The 21,409-nt window shown below is 37.5% G+C and overlaps 2 protein-coding genes across 3 annotated transcripts; one reads left to right on the top strand and one right to left on the bottom strand.

Annotated features, from left to right (window-relative positions):
- The first annotated feature begins 1,436 nt into the window (after positions 1-1,436).
- cnmd (chondromodulin) lies at positions 1,437-9,057 on the top strand. Its single transcript, XM_066706670.1, has 7 exons — positions 1,437-1,859; positions 2,249-2,389; positions 3,722-3,862; positions 3,982-4,095; positions 6,553-6,706; positions 6,979-7,142; positions 8,395-9,057. The coding sequence occupies exons 1-7, from the start codon at positions 1,788-1,790 to the stop codon at positions 8,614-8,616; spliced, it is 1,008 nt and encodes a 335-aa protein (XP_066562767.1). The 5' UTR covers positions 1,437-1,787; the 3' UTR covers positions 8,617-9,057.
- Positions 9,058-9,657: 600 nt separating this feature from the next.
- On the bottom strand, positions 9,658-20,321 carry sugt1 (SGT1 homolog, MIS12 kinetochore complex assembly cochaperone). Of its 2 annotated transcripts, none has more exons than XM_066706668.1 (13): positions 20,212-20,321; positions 20,070-20,118; positions 18,985-19,075; positions 18,685-18,754; positions 18,010-18,080; positions 17,853-17,906; positions 16,755-16,783; positions 16,193-16,218; positions 15,236-15,332; positions 13,128-13,235; positions 11,023-11,113; positions 10,449-10,621; positions 9,658-10,202 (listed from the first exon to the last, which is right to left on the bottom strand). In XM_066706668.1, exons 1-13 carry the CDS (start codon positions 20,310-20,312, stop codon positions 10,101-10,103), a joined length of 1,062 nt encoding a protein of 353 aa, XP_066562765.1. In that variant the 5' UTR covers positions 20,313-20,321; the 3' UTR covers positions 9,658-10,100. The 2 variants fall into 2 exon arrangements, with proteins under 2 accessions (XP_066562765.1, XP_066562766.1); XM_066706669.1 differs by having other exon boundaries at positions 20,070-20,115.
- Between the last annotated feature and the right edge of the window lie 1,088 nt (positions 20,322-21,409).

Genomic DNA, 21,409 nt, shown 5'->3' with positions numbered 1-21,409 from the left:
TGATTAAAAACATCTTTAAAATCCAATGAATTGGGAATCTCCAGGAAGAGTGTTATAGACCACTAATCTATATTAGAGAGTCCAAGGTAATGGGTTTAGAGTGATCGATATAGGTTCAACAAAATATCTTCAAAGGGGTTCTTAAGGCTCTAAGACCAAGGTACAGTTCTCCCAACCCACTTTGCATTTTGCATTGCATGAGCACTGTATTCTGGACCATCATTTTCAATACAAATGCTGTCCCCTGTAAACAATATATAAATCATAAGGCAAAGCTTTCCCACAACATTAACTGATTATCCATTCAGTTACATTACATACTAAAGCGGGAAAGGGAGATCTTTTTTTTCTTATTTATTCATTTTAAAGAAGTTAGGCTACTATTTTACATTATGCAGTTGTAATACCCTGCTCCGAATTCCAAAGTTTGATTTCCAGCATTCTTGCATACATACATAACAGTAATACTTTACAATAAGGTACCATCATTCCTCTTGAATTAATATATGAATACCATAGGATTTAAACATCAATACATCATCTGAGTTCTGCTGTTGAGTACACTTACCCTAACCCTGTTATACATGTGATTAACATCAGAACTCAGATGAAGTGCATGACATATTCATGTGTTTATCCTGTGGTATTCATATATTAATTCATAAAATCACAGTACCTTATTGTAAAGTGTGACTCAAATAATGATTTCATATTCAAAACAGTCAAATGTATGTAACAGTCAAACCTCTCTCTATGTTTGGGAGAGAGGTTCCCTAACATTCAAGTTTCTTTTAGTTCACATGACAATGACGCAAATAAATGGGGGGAGGCTCTCAAGACGAGGTAACTTGCTTAGAATTTGTGAAGTAAAAGACGAGGGGGTGAAAGGTTTGCCTTAGGATGATCTTCAAACAGACCCTGTGTATTCAACTGGAGGGGATGAAACGAGTCACACACTATATCGAGTCTGTTCACCTATGTGAGAAAATATGCGACCCTTCCCCGAAATGATATTCATGCATGGACTTTTCAGTTTGTGTTCGCAGATGCTGATAATGTTTCATAGGCTGGGGGGTTATAAGATGATGAAAGGCGCTATAAATAAGTCACCCATGCTTTAATCATAAACCCTGTAGTGTCAGGATCATAACGTTATGCTTTAGAATGTCCTCAGTCTAAAATGTTCAAACCCTTTAAATGTAATTAATAATTACTTGATAGCCTGGATGAGCCGGGGATATAGCAATTCACTTAATAAAGAAATTAATTGCATGTTCAGGAAATTCGTAAAGCTGGACACATGAACTCTTTACGCTTTGGTAGTTTATGCAAAGGAGATGGGGGGGGGGATGTTTCTGAACCATGTTCCCAGGTCTGAATATCTGATCTTCTCGTGTTATTGGCTATACGATGTGTATTCACATCAAGCTGATGCCTCCAGAGGAATTCAACTTTTTTCTTTCTTTCTTTCTAGCCAATTATGTCAAATATTCTAAGTGGAAGCACTAGTCTTTTCATTGAGAAATGTGCAATTAAGAGGAGCCTTTATGCACACAAATGAGGGCTGTCGTCTTTCGCTAAAATATCTGAAGGGGAAAGCATATGACATGAAAAGATTTTATGGGCGAAGGAATCTAGCAAGTTTTGTCAGTGGGTTTCTTCAGTTGCCGGTAGGAAACAGCGCTAGGGTAATATAACACGAGTTGGCAGTCTCGTCACGTCCAGGACTGGGGAAGTGCAGAAAGTGGACTGGTGGACAATCTGACTCCATAAGTTCATAGGACACCATGGCAGAGACTTCGGAGAAAGTCCCAATTGCTCTGGCAGGACCAGAAGATGTGGAACAATGTTTACCACCTGTAAGTGCTGACTTTTATATTGTATTATACAGTGACAAAGTTGGACTGATTTAAGTTGGAGAATCTTTGTGTTACTTGCAGGTAAAAAGTTACAGATGTCATCAATGTGTTAATTATTAGTAATATTAGTAGTATTAGTATTGACAAGGGATTTAGAACGCAGGCATTACAAAACATTTTATTTTGGATCTGTCTTTAATTCCTCAAGCACTATGGGACCTACACTGGATTAGTTCTTTACTTTCCCCAATTAAGTAACACATTCTCCCGATGTTGAATTAAATACTATAGCTCTGATTGTAAAACTAATTAAAGTAACTTTGGTACTTGGGAGCTGAGATGTAAAGGATTTAAATGTTTTGATCTTCATTCCACTTTTATTTCCAAAGGCGTACACTGCAGTCTCGGTAAAGCCCCCCAACAGCGGCCGTCTTGTGAAAGTGGGAGCTGCCGTGCTTATTGTGGGAGCCGCTCTTTTGCTTTTTGGAGCAATCGGCGCCTTTTACTTTTGGAAAGTGAATGACAAACATGTAAGACTTTCCATTTTTTCCATAAGTCCAAGTTGACTGATTTTCATAGAACTGTTTCTGCACTGAGTCCTGAAGAAGGTGCTAATTCAGGGCTGTCTGCTGGGTTGTTTCTAGTGGGAGGTTAGGGTTTTAGCTTGGTGGTCTTCTGGCTGCCCTGGGATCGAGAGGTGTATTAGCTGGCAACATTATTCAGTGTAGAGGATTATTATTACTCCTAGGGTTTACTTTTATTTTGATAGACTATAGGTATCAGTCTGGTGCTTAAAAAATGAATATGTAATATATTGTAGAACGGTAATAATTGTGAATATTTCTTTATTTTGTGAACTTGTTTGTTTTGCTGAAACAAAACAAAAAAAAGTTATATATGGTCACAACCATCTAGTCTCCACAATAATGTAACAGTAGGACATTTTAGACTTCAACATAGTTTATATATGACCAATTTTTATTTTGATTATTGTCTTGTCACCGTTTTGATATCAAAGTCGAAATCTTTGTTTTATTAAACAGTGATGTAAGAATAAGAAATTGTTGCTAGAATACCTACTTATGCTTAACAATAAATGTGTTATTGACTTGTTATTGACTTTGAAGTACCGCAGTGGCTACGTCACGACTCTGTTGTACTGTACTACGTCAGTTATACATTACAACAGAGTATTGTTTTGAGCTAAAGTTTTCTCATGGTGCAGACATTTTTGCGATTCACTATAGGACAATGTAATATTAAAACAAATAAGACAAAAATATGTAAAACAATCAAACAAACAAATCACAATTTGATAGCTCATGTTTTCTTGGTTATACCATGTGATATACTGAATACAATTGTGCAAGAAGCATACACACTTATTGCACTGGATGTGACTTTGTCTCTGTGTGTGTTTTAAAAGTTGACACAAATCATGGAACTATTTACAATATGTCACTACCCTATGCACATTGTATGTACTCATTGAAAGGCTGGTTTTAAGAAGTCTTTGCACTATGAAGCATCCAGCTTGCCCTTAAATGTGCAAGACAATTAAAATATCTTAGAAAGATATCACACATTTTTGTAGACAGGCTCTGAACAAGTCCGTTCCCCTGTAAAACAAAGTCTTTTAATCAGGAATACATCTTACTGAAAAAGTAAAGTATTATTCTGTTCAGGTAAGAATTTGTCTCTTTCAATTAATGAAAATCTTATTAACACAGCAAGTACATGAAAATAATAATAAATACAGATATGTAAAGCACTTTTGTCATTGAAGGGGTGTCCTCTCCATACATAAATTAAATGAACGTGATTGGAAGAAATGTTTCACTGCTGTATTTGACTCTTTGCAGGTGTACAATGTTCACTATAGTATGAGCATCAATGGAAAAGTCGAGGAGGGATCAATGGAAATTGATACCGGAAATAACCTGGAGACATTTAGAACCGGAAGCGGGAGTGACGAGGCTGTGGAAGTTCATGATTTTCACATTGTGAGTTTGTATCACTAATAACAGTTCCTTCAAAATGCAGTGTCATTGTATTTCAATTAATTGAGCATTCCCAAAACAATCTATCTACTATTTGTTTACAGTATAATTGTACATTGCAGGGAATTACAGGAATTCGTTTCTCCAGTGGAGAGAAATGTTATATTAAAGCACAAGCCAAAGCCCACCTGCCTAATGTGGAGAGCTTGAACAAGGAGACATTGACATTTGACCTGGTAAGTATTAAAGTAAAACCATAAGAAAACTCAACCTGAGATTGAACGATCATTTGTCAAAATTCACATCCAAATATCTTTGTTGAAAACATTTTATTGTTCACTATCTTCCATCAGCAAACATTCAAAAAAGCATTTGGTAGACTTACTGGTTTTACTGAAATTTTAAATACTGTGACCTCTTTGTGTTCATGTTGGGAAGTTTATACAAACTCTGAAAACTTGTATTCATGAATAAGGCTTTTCATGTACATTTATCTTCCCCTAAAAATAGTCAAACATCAATCATAATGTAGTCTTAAAGGTAGCAGATATAATCTATAGTTTTAGCTTAATGTCATAACTTTTAAGACCTGGTTCCGGTGCTCCCCATGAATGAACAGATACTGTGCTTCACATAAGTTTAATACATATTGGCCATTAAACTATATTAAGTTATCAATACAGTTTTATTTTTAACACTGATTCAGTCTAGGGGTAAAATGTAACAATTCCAGTAAATGGAACAAAGCTAAAATGGTGTGTGTTTAATCTTTTGACTGCCGCTTGATTTATGTGAAGATGGTACAGAAGTATAGCTGTACAGATGATGGTAAAGCAGTTTATCAAACTGATTTTTTTTAAATAATTACATATAACCCTACAACCCATAAATACATACAGGTCTACTGTCTATCACAACCAGAGAGTACAGCTGCAGCCTTCTGCACAATTAGCAGCTTGCTCTTTTGCCTAAGGCAATGCATCCAGTCTAATCCATAACCGCTGCTCAAAACATCATTATAAAGAAGCACTCTCATTGCTGGTGGGATTACTGCTACAAACGTGCCAAATTAATCCAGTAATGCCAATCCAATTTCACCAAACAGCTGCAATATGCTTTTTTCATAGTGACTTTCTCTTTGATACTTGGGATATCCATACATTTAACATATACATTCATTTAGATCTAAGCAAGGCGCTTTTAAAGCCAGACGAGGCATAGCCCAGACTAATAGTTGACCTTATATAGTCTGTCTGTTTATAGGCCTAGAATACACAGCAGAAATTACTAAACTAAATAAAAATCATTCAGTTTTAACATCTGTTGGAACAGGCCGTGAGACTATTAGTAAACAGGATGTATAAAATCTTTAGATATGATACCAAATACACCGATCAGCCATAACATTATGACCACTGACAGGTGAAGTGAATAACACTGATAATCTCGTTATCATGGCACCTGTCAGTGGGTGGGATATATTAGGCAGCAAGTGAACATTTTGTTCTCAAAGTTGATGTGTTAGAAGCAGGAAAAATGGGCAAGCGTAAGGATCTGAGTGACTTTGACAAGGGCCAAATTGTGATGGCTAGACGACTGGGTCAGAGCATCTCCAAAACTGCAGCTCTTGTGGAGTGTTCCCAGTCTGCAGTGGTCAGTACCTATCAAAAGTGGTCCAAGGAAGGAAAAGCGGTGAACCGGCGACAGGGTCATGGGCAGCCAAGGCTCATTGATGCACGTGGGGAGCGAAGGCTGGCCCGTGTGGTCCGATCCAACAGACGAGCTACTGTAGCTCAAATTGCTGAAAAAGTGAATGCTGGTTCTGATAGAAAGGTGTCAGAACACACAGTGCATCGCAGTTTGTTGCGTATGGGGCTGCGTAGCCGCAGACCAGTCAGGGTGCCCATGCTGACCCCTGTCCACTGCCGAAAGCGCCTACAATGGGCACGTGAGCATCAGAACTGGAGCACTGAGCAATGGAAGAAGGTGGCCTGGTCTGATGAATCACGAGTTCAAGGTGTTGACTTGGCCTCCAAATTCCTCAGATCTCAATCCAATCGAGCATCTGTGGGATGTGCTGGACAAACAAGTCTGATCCATGGAGGTCCCACCTTGCAACTTACAGGACTTAAAGGATCTGCTGCTAACGTCTTGGTGCCAGATACCTTCAGAGGTCTAGTGGAGTCCATGCCTCGACGGGTCAGGGCTGTTTTGGCGGCAAAAGGGGGACCTACACAATATTAGGCAGGTGGTCATAATGTTATGGCTGATCGGTGTATAATCACTATACTTGTTTTAAGTAGTATACACATAATTGCCTCGTAAATAAAATACTTCATTTGTCATTTCTGCTACACTTGCCTTAAAATCCATAACCATCACTGTTTAAATGTCTTCATTTATTAAGTTGCTTTTAACTTAATTGTAAAACAAGTTCAATTATTTGGGAGAAACATTAATTGAATAAGATATATGAACATATAATCCCATTGTTTCACTTGCTGTAGAATAGGCTCATTCGTATACATCACAGAATTGACTGAATAAATCTTGCCATTAAGTGGTTTGCTCAGTTTTACATTTAGTCAGGCGCATCCTTTGGGGAAAAAACAAAGACAGAAATAACAATAATAATTACATAATAACCAAGACGATCTAGAAGGTGTAATAAAGGGCTTCTTTCATCTCGGCAGGAAGACGAAATCATGCCAGCTAAGTTTGATGAGGAGTCTCTCATATGGGTGGCTGCAGACCAGCCAGTGAAAGATAACAGCTTCCTGAGCACTAAAATCTTGGACCTCTGTGGCGATCTTCCAATTTTCTGGCTTCGTCCCACATATCCTAAAGGTACAGAATCACAGGTTGCAGTCCTGAGTCCAGTCACAGAAAATATCTGAACCAGGTCTGAAATGTGATTGTTATATCTGTTATATTATATTGTTAGTAATGCAAGACTGGAAATTCAGTGAGTTGTAAGTAAAGGGTTGTGCTCATTTCTGGTAAAATTATAATGCTCTAATGAGTTGCCGGTTTTTGTATTAATAACTAACACCCATGTCTCAAAAAAGCTGGCTGTGAATCAATTGTGTGAAAGATCTAATTATTAATCTAATGAGTAGATGGTCAGAGGAAGAAAAGGGAAGCTCCGCGTGAAAGACGTCAGTCAGCCGATGCCGAGCGAGTGAACACTATCGGTGTGCCTCGAAACAATGTTACCTCAAGGAGAGTCGCAGGTGAAGAGGAGGAGCCAACCACCGCTTTCAACCCAGAAAATCCCTACCACGTAAGTCCTAGACAGCAGGGAACACAGATCACTGAGGTACCAAACTACATTGTAATTTATATGTCTTTAAATGTACCTGTTTTACAAAATAATACACCGCTGCATATCAAATACATTAACATTTTATACCAGTTTATATACCAACAATAATTTGATCTTAACCATTTCCCTGATCATCAAGAATTAAGTATTTACAAAATAAAAATAGAAATAAGGGTTAGATTTACGATATATATGTTTTGTCCAATCTAAAGCAAATAAAATAAAAGAACAACCCACAAAACCTTTATTACTACATTGAGCCATTCATCCACTATTTTCTATTTGGTAAAAGAAAAGAAAAAATTGTAGGCTGCATGGACATACATTTAACACTCTGGCTCGTGAGTCAGCATTATAATCAGATTTGAATAGCGGGGCAGCTGTGCGTTTCTTCACAGCTGCTAAGGTCACTGACAAAACCGATGGCTGCCACCTCAAGTCTATTTCCACAGCCTCCTTTTCAACAAATGAAACAAACGCCTTTGTCAATCCTACCATTATTCAGAAAGCCAGCACGATCCCCAGGAGAGATGAAGGGTCAGGCTTTGGCACCAGACCACTGAGCTCACACATGGAGACACACAGGTTTAACATATTTCAGGTTATTCTGTGTAATTCATTCACCATACCTCGCCAGAAGTGGTCTATGAAACGTGAGGAAAAAGAACATCGTTTGTATGGATCTGAAGGCTGAATTCACAAAAAATAAGTCATTATATAAATTAAAAATATCTGCGTTCTTAAGAGAGACTTAAAACAATTAAATATATGCCATTGGTTCTTACAAATTAACTGCAGTAAAATTAGGAATTGAAAGATTTGCAGGCTGAACCTACTTTATTTTTAATTAATCAAAGAACACAAAGGGGAGGAAAAACAAATGGATAATGTGGAATTAGACTGCCAGAGGTTTCAAGATTAGCACGACAATATATACATATATATATATTTTTTATGGGTTTCAAAATTCAACACATACATCCTCTGATGCTGCCCTATTGCGGCAAAGGGCAGACCATTACCTATGGGAGTTTATGGCAAACAAAATAAAAACAAGAATAAATTATGACTACCAGTACAAGACGTCTTATGAAGGTACACGCTGCAAGCACCAAGCAATTAAAATAGCCAAGAGAGGGAAAATAAAAAGTCTCACTACCAGTTTTCCTTTCCCTATTTGTTTATTTATACATTTAACATTAATTTCTAGCGAAGCCAAGAAGATGAAGGAGCCATGACATTCGACCCCATGCTGGACCACAAAGGAATCTGCTGTATCGAGTGCAGACGCAGCTACACACACTGCCAGCGGATATGCGAGCCCCTCGGTGGCTACTGGCCCTGGCCGTACGACCACAAAGGATGCCAAGTTGCCTGTAGGATCATTATGCCGTGCCGCTGGTGGGTTGGGCGCATGTTAGGGATTTTGTAGACCTGCAATTGATGACTAAAACCATAGGAAATTTAGCTCTGACCCAAGCTGAAGAAGCCCTTTAAATCCACCTTACATTAAACACTTTTCTGAAATGTATTTCAATGCCAAATAATGAAAAAATACTTTTTCTGGATGTAAATAAATATAATAAAGTGCTAACTATATTGGTGTTAAGCCATTGCAAAATTGTGTTACTTCTGAAACTGAAAAGGTAGAAAGCATGTCTTTTAGTGTAGTACATGTTACATGAGGACTAAATCGTAATCATGAAACAACCGATATCCAGTTTTACTTGTTTTGCTCTTGATGGTGTAAGCATTATAGAAATTCTCTTCACTTTTCTGCACACTTTGTTTTTTCCTGTAAACATCAATCTGTAATTCCCCACATGTGGTTTGTGATGAACTTGTTAATAAACCCAAACTTTGTTTTCCCGGCTTTCCTTTCCATTCACGGATTTGTTCATGGTCTTTAGATCTAACCACCTTCAATTTACATACATTTTTCTGGTTAATTAAAAACAAAGTGCAGACCAATTGTAATGTCCAGTAAGTATGTTTAAAATACCGATTAGACATACTTTAAAATATTTTCTTGTTTTGTAGACTGCAGTTCAATTCTGTAGATTTCAATGCTTAATGTATCATGAAAAAAATCTATAGCAATGTGACAAGCAACATATCAAAAATAATGAATGAAGGTAATTTATGGTTGTAATGATTATGGTCTGAAGTCAGTAACATCCTACTGATCAGACAGTACAGAAAATAAAATGAGCAAAGGAACAGTGATAAACAAGAATGCTGTAAACCTCTCTATGATCAATGCATGAACTAAAGGTGAACTAAATGATGTGTAACAATCTTTTACTTCAATCCCCACCCATGAGAAAGTAATTTAATTTGATTATCCTCCTATATGATAAACTTTGAAGTAATTAGAGGACTTCATGTACAGTATGAATTACACAAAGATTAAGGTAATTGATATCCTGAAGTATTAAATGCTGCAGAATTAAATACAATCAATTCAAACTAACCAGATCAGACAAATTTATTTACATTTTCTTCATCATCTTTTGTAAAGTAACCCTCTACATGCACACTGTAAAACTTAATGCCCCGACTAGCATGTCCTTTATGTAAAGTAGAATGGAGTATAATGAATTCAGTTTAATATTCCAATGCAACATTTATGAAATCATTTACATAAAAAAGATGCAGAAAAGATCAACTTTAATAAAAGATTATAAATCTATTAAATGTACAATTATTTTTCATTTAAAAATTAACAAATTCCTCCGTCACATCTTTTCCTAAAACACTGTTACAGGTCTCCTAAAACACATGCCAAGAAGTGAAAAGGGGGCATAATGAATTCTAGTGCATTCTCAGTGCATGAACCAAACATCCAATTGTGTAGACAAAAGGGTACACAAGGCCAAAGAAAAGCGTCTGATTTTTCGAAGGCTGATGAAACCTTTAAAACTTCTTCCATTCCGCGTCATCGGGAGGACTCACATCTACTTTCCGTTTGCCGACGTCCATCCAATTGGTGCTCAGGACTGTGCCTCCAGACTCCATCTAGAACAGAGATTGAAATAAGGATGCGTGTTTAGAGCTGCGCAGTTCCAGTGACCCTCAGTCCAGCTGTGCAGAACTGGCATCTCCAACATCGTCATTACGATCTGCTAGGGCAAACCTTACTATATTAACCCCCTGTTTGTCTACACACTCCCCATGAATGGGATCTGAAGTACAAACACTCAGCAAGTCTATTTTCAGTTCACATTTATTCACCCCCAATAATAAATTGGACGCTTTACTTACAAATGACTTGTTCATGGCCCGTTTCACCTCGTCGGAGCCGTCCGAGTAGATCTGCTGGAACAGCTTGTTTAGGGCAGCGTCGCCCTCTAGTTTCTCATTCTTCTCCTCCTCTTTTATGTCCACTACTAGCTTGTCCCAGTTTTTTGTATAATGTGAAGAGGAAGGATATTGGCCTGACAACACAGAAATTAATCGTTTTTTCTGCACATTTACGAAACGTGAGCAGAACATTAATTTATGGGAATCATTTGAACTACCCCCCCCAACACGTGCCTGTCCGCAATCACTTTGAGATATTTTAATTAAATTTTCTAAAGTCGTAAACAGACGCATTAAAAGCACTGACGACCTGCTTTGTGAATTATCTGGATAAGGACTGGTATATTTCTCTTGGTTAAGTATTGACTATCTTTCATGACATGAAACAAAAAACGAAGGCTGGAGGATTAGACTGAAATCCCTTATGAGATTGTTACCTTCAAACATTACACACATTTTATAGACATGCAGAACTGAAATTTCTTCAAGATCAAATAAATGAACCTGAAATGCATCATCCAAAGTTAGTGCTTACTTGGTGTGAAGTGCTTCACACATGCCTGGGCACCTTCCCCCTCTAGTTTCTCCCATCTGATAGCTTCAGTCTTTCTCATTTTAATTTCAATCTGTGAAGAGAAGCATTTCCAAACCTGTCAGTATAGGCTTATTATAGCATAAGCTGAACTTTGTCATAAATTAAACATTTAAAAATGTATTCATAATTAGAGGTAAAATCCATAAAGCTTCACCAAGGCATACACAGCAAGGTTCAATAAACAGAATGTAAAACATTGTATCAAATCTTTGGATACATTTATTCTGACATTTAATTATCACAGTAAGTGTGAAAGAAATGTTCAAAGTGCAAATTAATATTGGCACTGTTCTAATGTCAAACCAATTAAGAATCTGCTCTGTCAACTGCCTTCACAATGCACATGTTTTTAATTAATGTTGCACTAGTGCTAGAGCTGACTGGTAGACAAGCTCAGGAGCCAAAATCTTAAATATAGTGCAGCTAGTTAAGTAATCCACTGGACAAGTGGATCCATGATAGTTTAATGAAAAATGTGAGGCTGCTTTGTTAGAATTGTAAATATATTGAACACAAATGACAATAAGAGACTTGAAATGTTTCTATGCAACACAGATATTATTGTAAGGGGAAGAGGAGCTATACACAGCTAAATCAACCTGAAGTGAACACATTCCTCAACACAAGGCATATTGCTCAAGCACACATCAACTGATATTTTGAACAGGATATTCATCTAGTGGAGATGCAGCCTTCAGTTTCCCATTCTAGTAATTCAGTATGCCATATCATAGCGAACGCTCACAGCACACATATAGATATTGCACACACAACAAAGACATTGTTTGAGGGATGTTAAACTTTTTAAGTCTACTCAAACCAACGGGGAGTAAACACTAGAAATTACAGAACACAAAATATAATTTTCCATCTATTAGGATCAGACATTCTACATATTATACAAAATACATCACAATTCAAGTACTAAAAACATGTACATTTGTTTTAATTAGAAAAATACTAATTCTGTCAGCATTTAGCCTAACTGAGCCTCAATTTAAAACTCAAAAACTAGTTATTGCCCCTTTTTTCTTTTTAAACTGAACCACACATTTACCCATTAGATACAGTGAGGAAAAAAGTTCCATGTGGAATTCCACTGATGGACACTGAAATGCTTTACTATTTAAGTCTCGTTTAGACCAGGCTAACCTGGGGAGCCTTCAGGCCGCAGAACAAACAGGGCTTTGTGAAGGCTGACCTGTGCTGAGCAGCCAGCTGCTGAAGCCCTGCCACTGTGCTAATGGGACACTGCGAACACGTGCTCCACTGTAGCAGGAATGAGAAAAAAACTAAATCAAAACCACTCTTTTACCTACAGAACTATTTTCAGGTTTCATTTTCCTTTCCTTTAAGTTGTTATTTAGCCATTTGAACAGTTTTTCAGGAATGAAACATTCCACACTCGCTGACAACCTGTCACTTCTAACTGCCTTGTGTTTCACGGATGAATGCCAACAAATGAAATGGACTGCTTTCACCTTGTTAAAACCATTTCAATGTGCATTAACTAGAATTATTCATTAAAACAATTACCAATACATGTCAGGATTTTTTTTTTTTAACAAACTTTGTAATATAGATATTTAACTGTAATGTGCACATTTGAACAAGTCATAATTTAGACATTTCTTACTAATAAAAATTGCATTATCCCAAGCAGAATTTGTCAAGTCTCATTAATATATTGTGAATATAATCACAATAAAAGCTGCAATGATACCAGGCTTTACCTTTCTTTTCCCTAAGTATTATGGATGAGTGACCATTACTAGCTAGGCACAGCAGTGTAATCATCCTGCAGAGTCCAGATTGCTATGAAGTTTGCCGGCCTGAGGCAGAAATGAAAGCTGCACCTCCTGCAAGCACGATATAGAGCCCCAAATGCCCATTAATTAACTGCTTGCAAGTTTAATTCCAGAAGGTCCCCATTTCCATTAATTTTAATCATATTCATTTAAAATTGCTCATAAACACCATCAATTAAAATTAATGTACGTGTGAAAACTAATATGAAATTGAGGGGAAAAAAACACAGCCTTTACCTTTGACGAGAGAATTTTAAATGTGCTTTGCTGAGGATCAATTGGGTGAAGGAGATGAGTTTCCAAATTGAAGTCCTCTCCCGAGGGCAGTTTTATTGCTGCGTGCAGCTGAAGACACAAACAGAACACATTCAACCTTTTATTAATTTCCATTCCTTCCAAGCCCCCCAAATGATTCCACCCCCCTGTGTGAACAGCAGGAATGTCAGTACATTAATGATACCTCAATTAATTTGGTAAACTAAGATTTGGAATCCATGTGCAAATCAGGCAGATATATAGATATAGTACAATAGGGACTTCAGCAATTCACATTTTAAATCTATAAAAAGAGGAAATGTGCTCTGACTAGAAACATCATAATTATGCAGTCTTAACATGAGCAAGCCAAGACACCACATGAGGTTCAAAGAGGCAACTCCAGTCATGTAAGCTCATCACTGTTAGCTGTACCAACACAAAGGCCAGATGAAGCTTCACTGAACAGGTAGCCATGCCAGAAAACAGATGGGCTCTGAAAGGGGATGGCTGGCTGACCTATACAACATTGGTGGATGCCAAAAGGAAATCTCCAATGCATGCGATGTGCCAATGTCCACTGTTTATAGGGAGATCGTCAAGTTCAGGAGAAGCCAAAAGACAACAGTTCATGTGCATCCAAAAGGCATCAGAACATACAGATTTACTTTCCACAACAAATGTCCAACTTTCTCTATATACCATAGCGTTCATGGCAAGAAATCACAAACCACCCAACACCATCTCAGGGGTTGTATATAACAGGTTTGCTTCTGCACCTTGTTGTCTTTTGCACGATCTCAAGACCGTGTTCATGTACGGGCATGGTGCCCCACAGCACAGGAATTGGTGGTGGTGTGAAACTTGCTCCACTGGTGCAGCCTCAGTACCTGTGTCACAAATGGAGCTTATACTTAAAATTGTGATTCTCAAGAAGGGACGGCTGCCAACGTCTATGCCAGCAGTATCCTGGCCAGACAACACTTTCCCCACAGAACTCCAAGATGCAAAGAATCAGGGCATCACGCGGCCTGCCAAGTCTCAACACTACAGTGAGTGTGTGTGGGATAATGCTTGCCCCACCCTGAAGTGTCCCAGTAAACCCTCTTCCTGGCAGTGCTCTATATAAATTGTGCCAGGCATTGACTGCAGTCAGGGACTGTTTTTCTCCACCACACAATGTGTTAAAGCATGGCTGCCTTTAAGAGTGCGAAGGGTGGCAGAAAAAAATAAGAAGTAATTTTGTTTACAGGTGCTATAAAAAGTTCCAAAATAAACAGGTGTTGGGGGGTCTACACACTCGGGTATCTATTTAATTTCATTTAGTATCTGTCTTTGCATACACACATACAGACCATGTATCCACCCAAAATCAGACTTAAGTTTATAGGAAAGTTTTTAATCATACCACTGCGACCGTAACAATGAGGCCATAATCCTAAGATCTGAGGCGGCCCCAGGGGTAGGCTCTATACTTAAGATTTACAACACCCTCATTATCCTCCACATCTCAGATCAGAACCTACCAGCAGAGTGTCACAGGAAGAAATTGCTACCCCAACAGGCATCAGGCCAATACTCTCATACACTTCTGTACATAATTGCCATATGGACAGCATTTTGAGCCAGACTGAAGCCTAGAAAGCCCTACAGGCAGATTCCCTAGATAACTAAATTAATATTTTATCTCATTTCCATCTAATTTGCACCAAATTATTATACAGAACTGAAGTTTTTAATTAATTTATAGAACAGATCAAACACAGGTTTATACTTTGATTTTGGGAGATGTTATTTTTATAATTTGTACGATTTTTTTCCCCCCTTGCTTTTAATCTTTTGGCTTTCAACATGGAGATATGTAAGCAGACATAATAAAGTGTACAACAATTTAATAACTGTCACTAAATATGAAATGCTTGTCTGGTATTCATATGAAGCGTTACTGTATGATTCCTACCTGATAGCCACCGCTTAATTAGTTTCACACTGTTTAATTAGTTCTACTGTCTGTTGAAAGTGTATTGCATCAAAAGCCAATATCAAAAGATTGCTTGTTACGAAATACAAATAAAAAGATAGGTACTTACCATTCTCTCTTCAAACTGAATATTAACATCATCCTTTGTGGTATTTTTGACCAAGATTGTGACAATAACTTGAGATTCTGTCTGGTACCAATCATACCTAAGACAAAATTAAATAATTATATATTTTTGTTATTTCAAAATAACTTTAAAATCTAGCGCCTTCTGCTGGTTAAAATCTTTTATTTCATTATGTTTATTACACATTTATGTATTTCTTCAATACTTTTCCACTGCCAGCTTAAATTTAATTCCAAAAGATTAAGTAATATCTTTCCATCAAAACTAATTCAATATTCTCCCTTAAGCACACTGGTAGTATTCAGGAGATTTCAGTTTAAATAGAAGAATTACAAATGATCTGGGTACTTCAAACCAAACAGGAAAAAAGTCCAAAGCAGTAAAAAGAAACTTCAATTTTGAGCCACTAGCCAATTATTCATTCCAAACCCAAACACTTTATTCATGACAGCTATCCAATGGGAACCGGTACACATCCGATGGGTACCGAGGCCCAGAACGAGTACAGAGTTCGGTCCGTCACTTTGTTTGACAGACTTCTTACAGGATTCCAGTTTATTAAACAAAGTTAAGACTAGAGCTGCACAATCTTTGGACTGTCTATATTCAGATTTGTAAAATTAAAAGGTGCAAGGTTAATGTTCCCACGTTCCCGGGTTTTAAACAAGCTGGGCTGGAATGTTCCAAAAAGAAAGACTGAAATTGATATTATCGAATCTGTTCATTGTAAAACCAGTGAACTTGGTGATTAGGCTGACTCTAGAAGCAGTGGTGATGTGGGCTTTCAACTGGGCACTATGCAATCTGTAGATAAAATGCTGAAATCCTAGGTTTTAAAGGAAATGTTGGTCTTTCACACACAATGTAAAACAGGTGCTGACTGATCCACAAACTAACTCTTTGGGAGACAGGATAAAAGGAAAAAGACCTTCCACTTACTTCACATTTGCTGATGCTGCTTGTTTCTTGGTAAAGTAAGATGTACATTTGGGTCAGTTGATTAAACAAAGGGAAAAAAAATAAAAATATTTAATTTATAAAATTTCAGTAAAATCACAGAAAGCAATATACAGTATTTAGTCCTTTTGTGGAGCAAACCCCCTTTTGAGGTAAAACAGCTCCACCGTGTGGTTGTGAGGAATGATTCACACTGGGAAGCTCAGGGACCAGATTCATTCTCATTTCCTCAGTCCTGAAGTCTTCTCCCATACCATTTATTCTGCTGCAGTCTATTATTTTCTGTATGTACTTAAAATTACTTTGAAAATACCATTACACTTTCTTTAACATGTAAAATGGAAACCGAGATGGATGGATAAAGGAATCTTCACAGTTAATTCAGGAGCAAATACTACTCACCTAGAATAAGTTATAAGTGCTCAAAATTGGTTGTTTTCTTGAGACAAATCCTTACTGCAGGTGTTTATATATGCATTTATAGGGATAATTTCTGACTGGTATTTTATTCACCTTCTTATTAGGTATTAAAAAGAACACTTACCCCAGTTGCTGATCCTGTGTCTTTATTCACTATAAAAACAAAAACATAAAAAAAAAAAAACATTATCCTGATCCCCAACAGAAATTGAGTGCTTTTATGTTGTTGTTGTTTTTTAATACATTTAAACTAGTTTTATAAAACTTAAAACATGAACTCAAGTCATTTTAAGGCAGGACACAAGGATTCTAGTATCTTTGTTACCAGTAGCCTAATTCTCATAACCCCGGCTCACATAGACATTTCACAGGCAGAACACTCATTTTTTATGTAGTTTTTAATTAGATTACTCATAATTCACTTACAGATCAATTAAATTAGTTAATTATTAGGTGCATGACAAACCATGTTTCTTGGAGTGCAGTAGGATTATACTGGAAAAAAATATGACTAAGCAAGAACTGCAATGTAGCAACAGTTGGTGTAGAGTAACTCACTACAATCTCAAGAATGCTTTACACACAAATGTTTTTAGTGAACGGTTCTATAATTTGATTCTGCTGAATTCAAAGTGTGTCAATGATTTCACAATGAAATCCTGCATCCATCAGGATTTCATTGTGAAATCATTGACACGCTTTGAAGACTATACCTAAACAGTCATTCAGTTTTGCCTTTAGTAACACAGATTATTTTTCCAGGATTGGATTAAAAGCCATTTGAGTATACTGGATTTTCACTGAAATGCATATGAAATAAATATGTCAGCAGTTTCATAGTGTAATGGAAAATGGTTTTGGAATTTTGGTTATGGTATAATACTATTTTATAAATGACACTAATTACATTAAAGTCATTTTTCTTCCCCTTTCAGCTTCAAGTGACCAAGAACTTAATTTACTTCACTTGATTTCAGCTTTTGATCTGAGTGAGTTATAGTAGTTCAATACCAGTGTAGCCCTTCACACAAACCAGTAGAAGAGGCTTATAATATTAAACTTGAAAAGCTGTTCAGTGGCTTTTCTTCGGGCGCAGGACATTTACACAACCCAATATGCTCCTTCATTGATGTGTAAAAGCTATAATACTATGTTATCTATATAAATTCACATTTAAAATATATATACCTAGACCAGAAAAAGAGAATATAGATAGACTTACAACCCAGGCTTTCTTCACATCGTTTAATCCAAACTTGAAAGGTTGATTCTGAATCTAGGGCAAAGGGAGCACAGATATACTGGGGTCAAGAAATTATTACAAAAAGGGTTGCAGAGGGAAATAAACCCCCTGATTAAGAAAAGCATGGAGCTCTCACCATCTATCTTCTGTCCAGCTGCAAAGGCCTCATGCGAGGATGTGAAGTTTTCCAAATGGTATTCAGCAATTCTAATTAAAAAATAAAAAGGAAAAAACATGAAGGCCCTGCAGATTATTCTTATTCAGGTCTTGGCAGACACCCTGATCCAGGTGTCAGTTTACAAAAGCAGACAGAACAGAGCCACAAAGCAAAGCAACAAGCGAACTACACCAGATGATGGCATACAAGATGATGCCTTTTGCCATTTTAAAACAGTGACATCAGTGTGAAGAAAAGTATATGCATGCTTCTGTTACTTAACCTATTGGCTGATGAAAGTCCTATAAAGTGCTGTGTGTGTGTGTGTGTGTGTGTGTGTGTGTATTTCACCATTTGTGCTATTTCAATCCACGTCTGGACAAAAGCCTCCCCAAGATGCTTCGAATGTGTGTGTGTGTGTGTGTGTGTGTGTTCAAGTTAATTTTTAAAACCTCTAGACTAAATTGCTTGCCTTACTAACATCTTAAATATGTTTGATTTTATACGTCTTTTCAGGTGCAAATCTTGGTAAAGAAAATATCTTCTTACCAAAAGAGGAGAAAGCTGAATTTCTTACAAAAAGGACCATAGAAATCAACATAAACAATATTACACACAAAATGTAGGCCTGTGCATTTTATTCATGAAACATACCCTGTTCTTAGGTAAGCCAGAGCAAAGTTTGGCTGTAGCTCAATGGCTTTCTTTGCATCGTCAACAGCACCTACAAACAGTGAAATACATTGAACATATTAGCATTAAGATCGGCCAACCTCGTACATAATAATTTGAATAATGGCTAGGATCACAAGGAGGACATAATGAAGGGAATCAACTGAAGACAACACATTTAAACAGGTGTGCAAGTTTGAAGGAGTGTTGAAGAAACATACCTCCAGGCAAAAGGTTTGTGAAAACCCCTGAAACATCATACAATGCTTCTAATTTACTTACTGGTGTAATTCTTCAGTAGAATATGGGCGTAAGCACGCTGACAGTACAGCTCGGCATTATCCGAAGTCTGCTCCAAAGCCCCATTTAGCCCCTGGGAGACAATAGAAATGATTGTGTACAGTCATAAGGTTACATTTGGTACATTACAATTTTCTTTTTGTGCAAAATGTGTCACGTACAAAACTTCCACAATTCCATTCTATTGCTAATAAAACCAGCGAGCTTTCCATACGCATGCCCTGCCAGGGTTTACTACTTATAGCATCCAATAAACCAACAACCGAGTCTAATTGGTAAGCGTGAGGTGGACAAGGTCTATAAATAAGATATGCAGAACCAGTGAAACCAAAATAAGTCTTCCTGACTGTAGACATTTTATTTACAGTCCCTTCGTGGCAGAAATCCCGGGCCAAGGGGAGATGATTCGAGAACTTAATCAATGGCCTGGACAACTTCAGCTGCACTACTGATGCTGTTGATTTGAAAAGCCTACATTCAAATATAAGAATAAGATGTGTAACTTCATTAAAACAACAATTTCCCAGCAGAAAAATCAAGACATTTTGTGTGAACAATAAGAATGGACACCCGGGTGATAAAACATGATATATAGATATATATATATATATATATGTCATGTTTGACATACAAAGTGGTAACAAATAGAAAGGCTTAAGTTTTTTAAGGAGAACCCACTTTCATTATTTCATTATATTGAAATAAACAGAAGATGACAACAATCCTCACCAAAGCAAGGTTGGGTATTTAACAAAGTATGTAATGATTTAAAGATCAAATCAGCGTTTCTGCTTCAACTGCGGAATAAAGTCCAGATGGGCATCTCTGTGAAAGGTGACATGTTCAGGAATATCCCCCAAAGCTACCGAGATGCAGCAGCAGCAGCAGTCAGCTACTCCACGTACTGAAAAGGTCATATTTGACTATTATTTCAGATGACTACATAACTTGCCAAGCAGAAGCTGAGCACTGGCTGCTGCTGACAGGTACTGTCGTTGCTACAACACACGCAGCCGGGCTGGCAGTAAGGAAGTGCGGGGATAGTTGTGCGGGACGCTGTTGTTTACCTCCAGCGCTGTCTGGGGATCCTCGTCTATGAGGCTGTCCGAGAATCTGCTGAAATGCAAAACAGCATCTAGTTAGAGGACACCATTTGTACAACGCATGCCTTTCAATTTCACGCTGCGATGAAGCATCTGTTACACTTGCCGTTGGTCCTCCATGAGACGCTGCTCAGTCGGGCTCCGCTCGGAAAGTTCTGGACGAGCTGCGGGCTGCGGGGACGGAAGCGCGGCGCTCGGCGTGCTCATCTGACGTCAGACCTGGCGCCGCCTGCATCCGGGCACAGCGCCCCGCACCGCCGCCTGCTGGCCGGGAGGACTTGCGCACTATAAACGTGAGAGTGATGCGTACTGATAAGATATGGGTAGGGTTTAAGGAATTATGTCTATTCTTTATTCATTTTAACACATTGTCTAAATAAGGATCTTGTTTATTATTATTATTATTATTATTATTATTATTATTTCATACAATGCATATGGCATTTTGATATTAAGCAGATGAGGAAACTGAAGGCTGTTTAAGAGACATGTTGGTAGGGTAATGTGGGTCATTTTGTGCCTCTTGTACCATTAATTATTTAAATGTTTGTTTGATTATTGAATGTTTATTTGATTTATTGTTTAAGCCTAACCTCAGTAGCTACCAGATGATTGTATGTCTTTCCCAAGGTCAGTAGCCTAAGGCAAGGCTGATACCATTGCAAATTGCAGTTGCATTTTATTATTATTATTATTATTATTATTATTATTATTATTATTATTATTATTATTATTTCTTGGCAGATGCCCTTATCCATGGTGACTTACAACATACGTGCAATACAAAGTGCAAGAATACAGTTAAGTACAAGGCATCAAACATTACAAATTCGAATTTACATTAAACAGAGCAATTCAAAATATAATACATTTTACAACTTTTGTAAAATTAGCTCCTGGTTACTTTCCATTAGTCTTCCCTCTCAGCTGTAACAGATTCGCATAATGACTTCTCTTTGTGTTGTTTATTAACAGGAAATTAATGTTCCGGTGTTATCCAACCTTTTAAATTGTCCTCATTATATACTGTACTTTATGAAAAGCAGACACATTGTGATTCAATACTCTGTACATACGTCTCCCAGCTGCCGTGAGGATTTCTGGTTGTGTGACAGTGTCTTCTGCTTTGTCAACTGTAAAAGAGAAATTCTAGTTTCAGGTTTCTGGGCACTAATTCTAGGACTTCACTACAAACTTATCATAAGCATCCATCACAGATGTGGCTCCTTCAGGGAAAGAGACAGATTTGTCAATTATTTGCATTGAGAGCTGGGTGAACTGAGGACTTGTCAGCTCTTGTGGGT

This window comes from Amia ocellicauda, chromosome 6 (assembly GCF_036373705.1).
Source record: "Amia ocellicauda isolate fAmiCal2 chromosome 6, fAmiCal2.hap1, whole genome shotgun sequence".
Lineage (NCBI taxonomy): Eukaryota > Metazoa > Chordata > Actinopteri > Amiiformes > Amiidae > Amia > Amia ocellicauda.
The sequence above is the reverse complement of the archived record's forward strand: the minus strand, read 5'-3'. Positions and strand labels throughout refer to the sequence as shown.

Coding starts and splice junctions, on each gene's coding strand:
- cnmd (XM_066706670.1), top strand. CDS start 1,788: ATGGCAGAGACTTCGGAGAAAGTCCCAATTGCTCTGGCAGGACCAGAA. Junction 2,390..3,721: donor GGAAAGTGAATGACAAACAT/GTAAGACTTTCC, acceptor GACTCTTTGCAG/GTGTACAATGTTCACTATAG. Junction 3,863..3,981: donor AAGTTCATGATTTTCACATT/GTGAGTTTGTAT, acceptor TGTACATTGCAG/GGAATTACAGGAATTCGTTT.
- sugt1 (XM_066706668.1), bottom strand. CDS start 20,312: ATGAGCACGCCGAGCGCCGCGCTTCCGTCCCCGCAGCCCGCAGCTCGT. Junction 18,081..18,684: donor CTGGCTTACCTAAGAACAGG/GTATGTTTCATG, acceptor TTTTTTAATTAG/AATTGCTGAATACCATTTGG. Junction 11,114..13,127: donor TTAAAATTCTCTCGTCAAAG/GTAAAGGCTGTG, acceptor TTCTCTTCACAG/ATTGAAATTAAAATGAGAAA.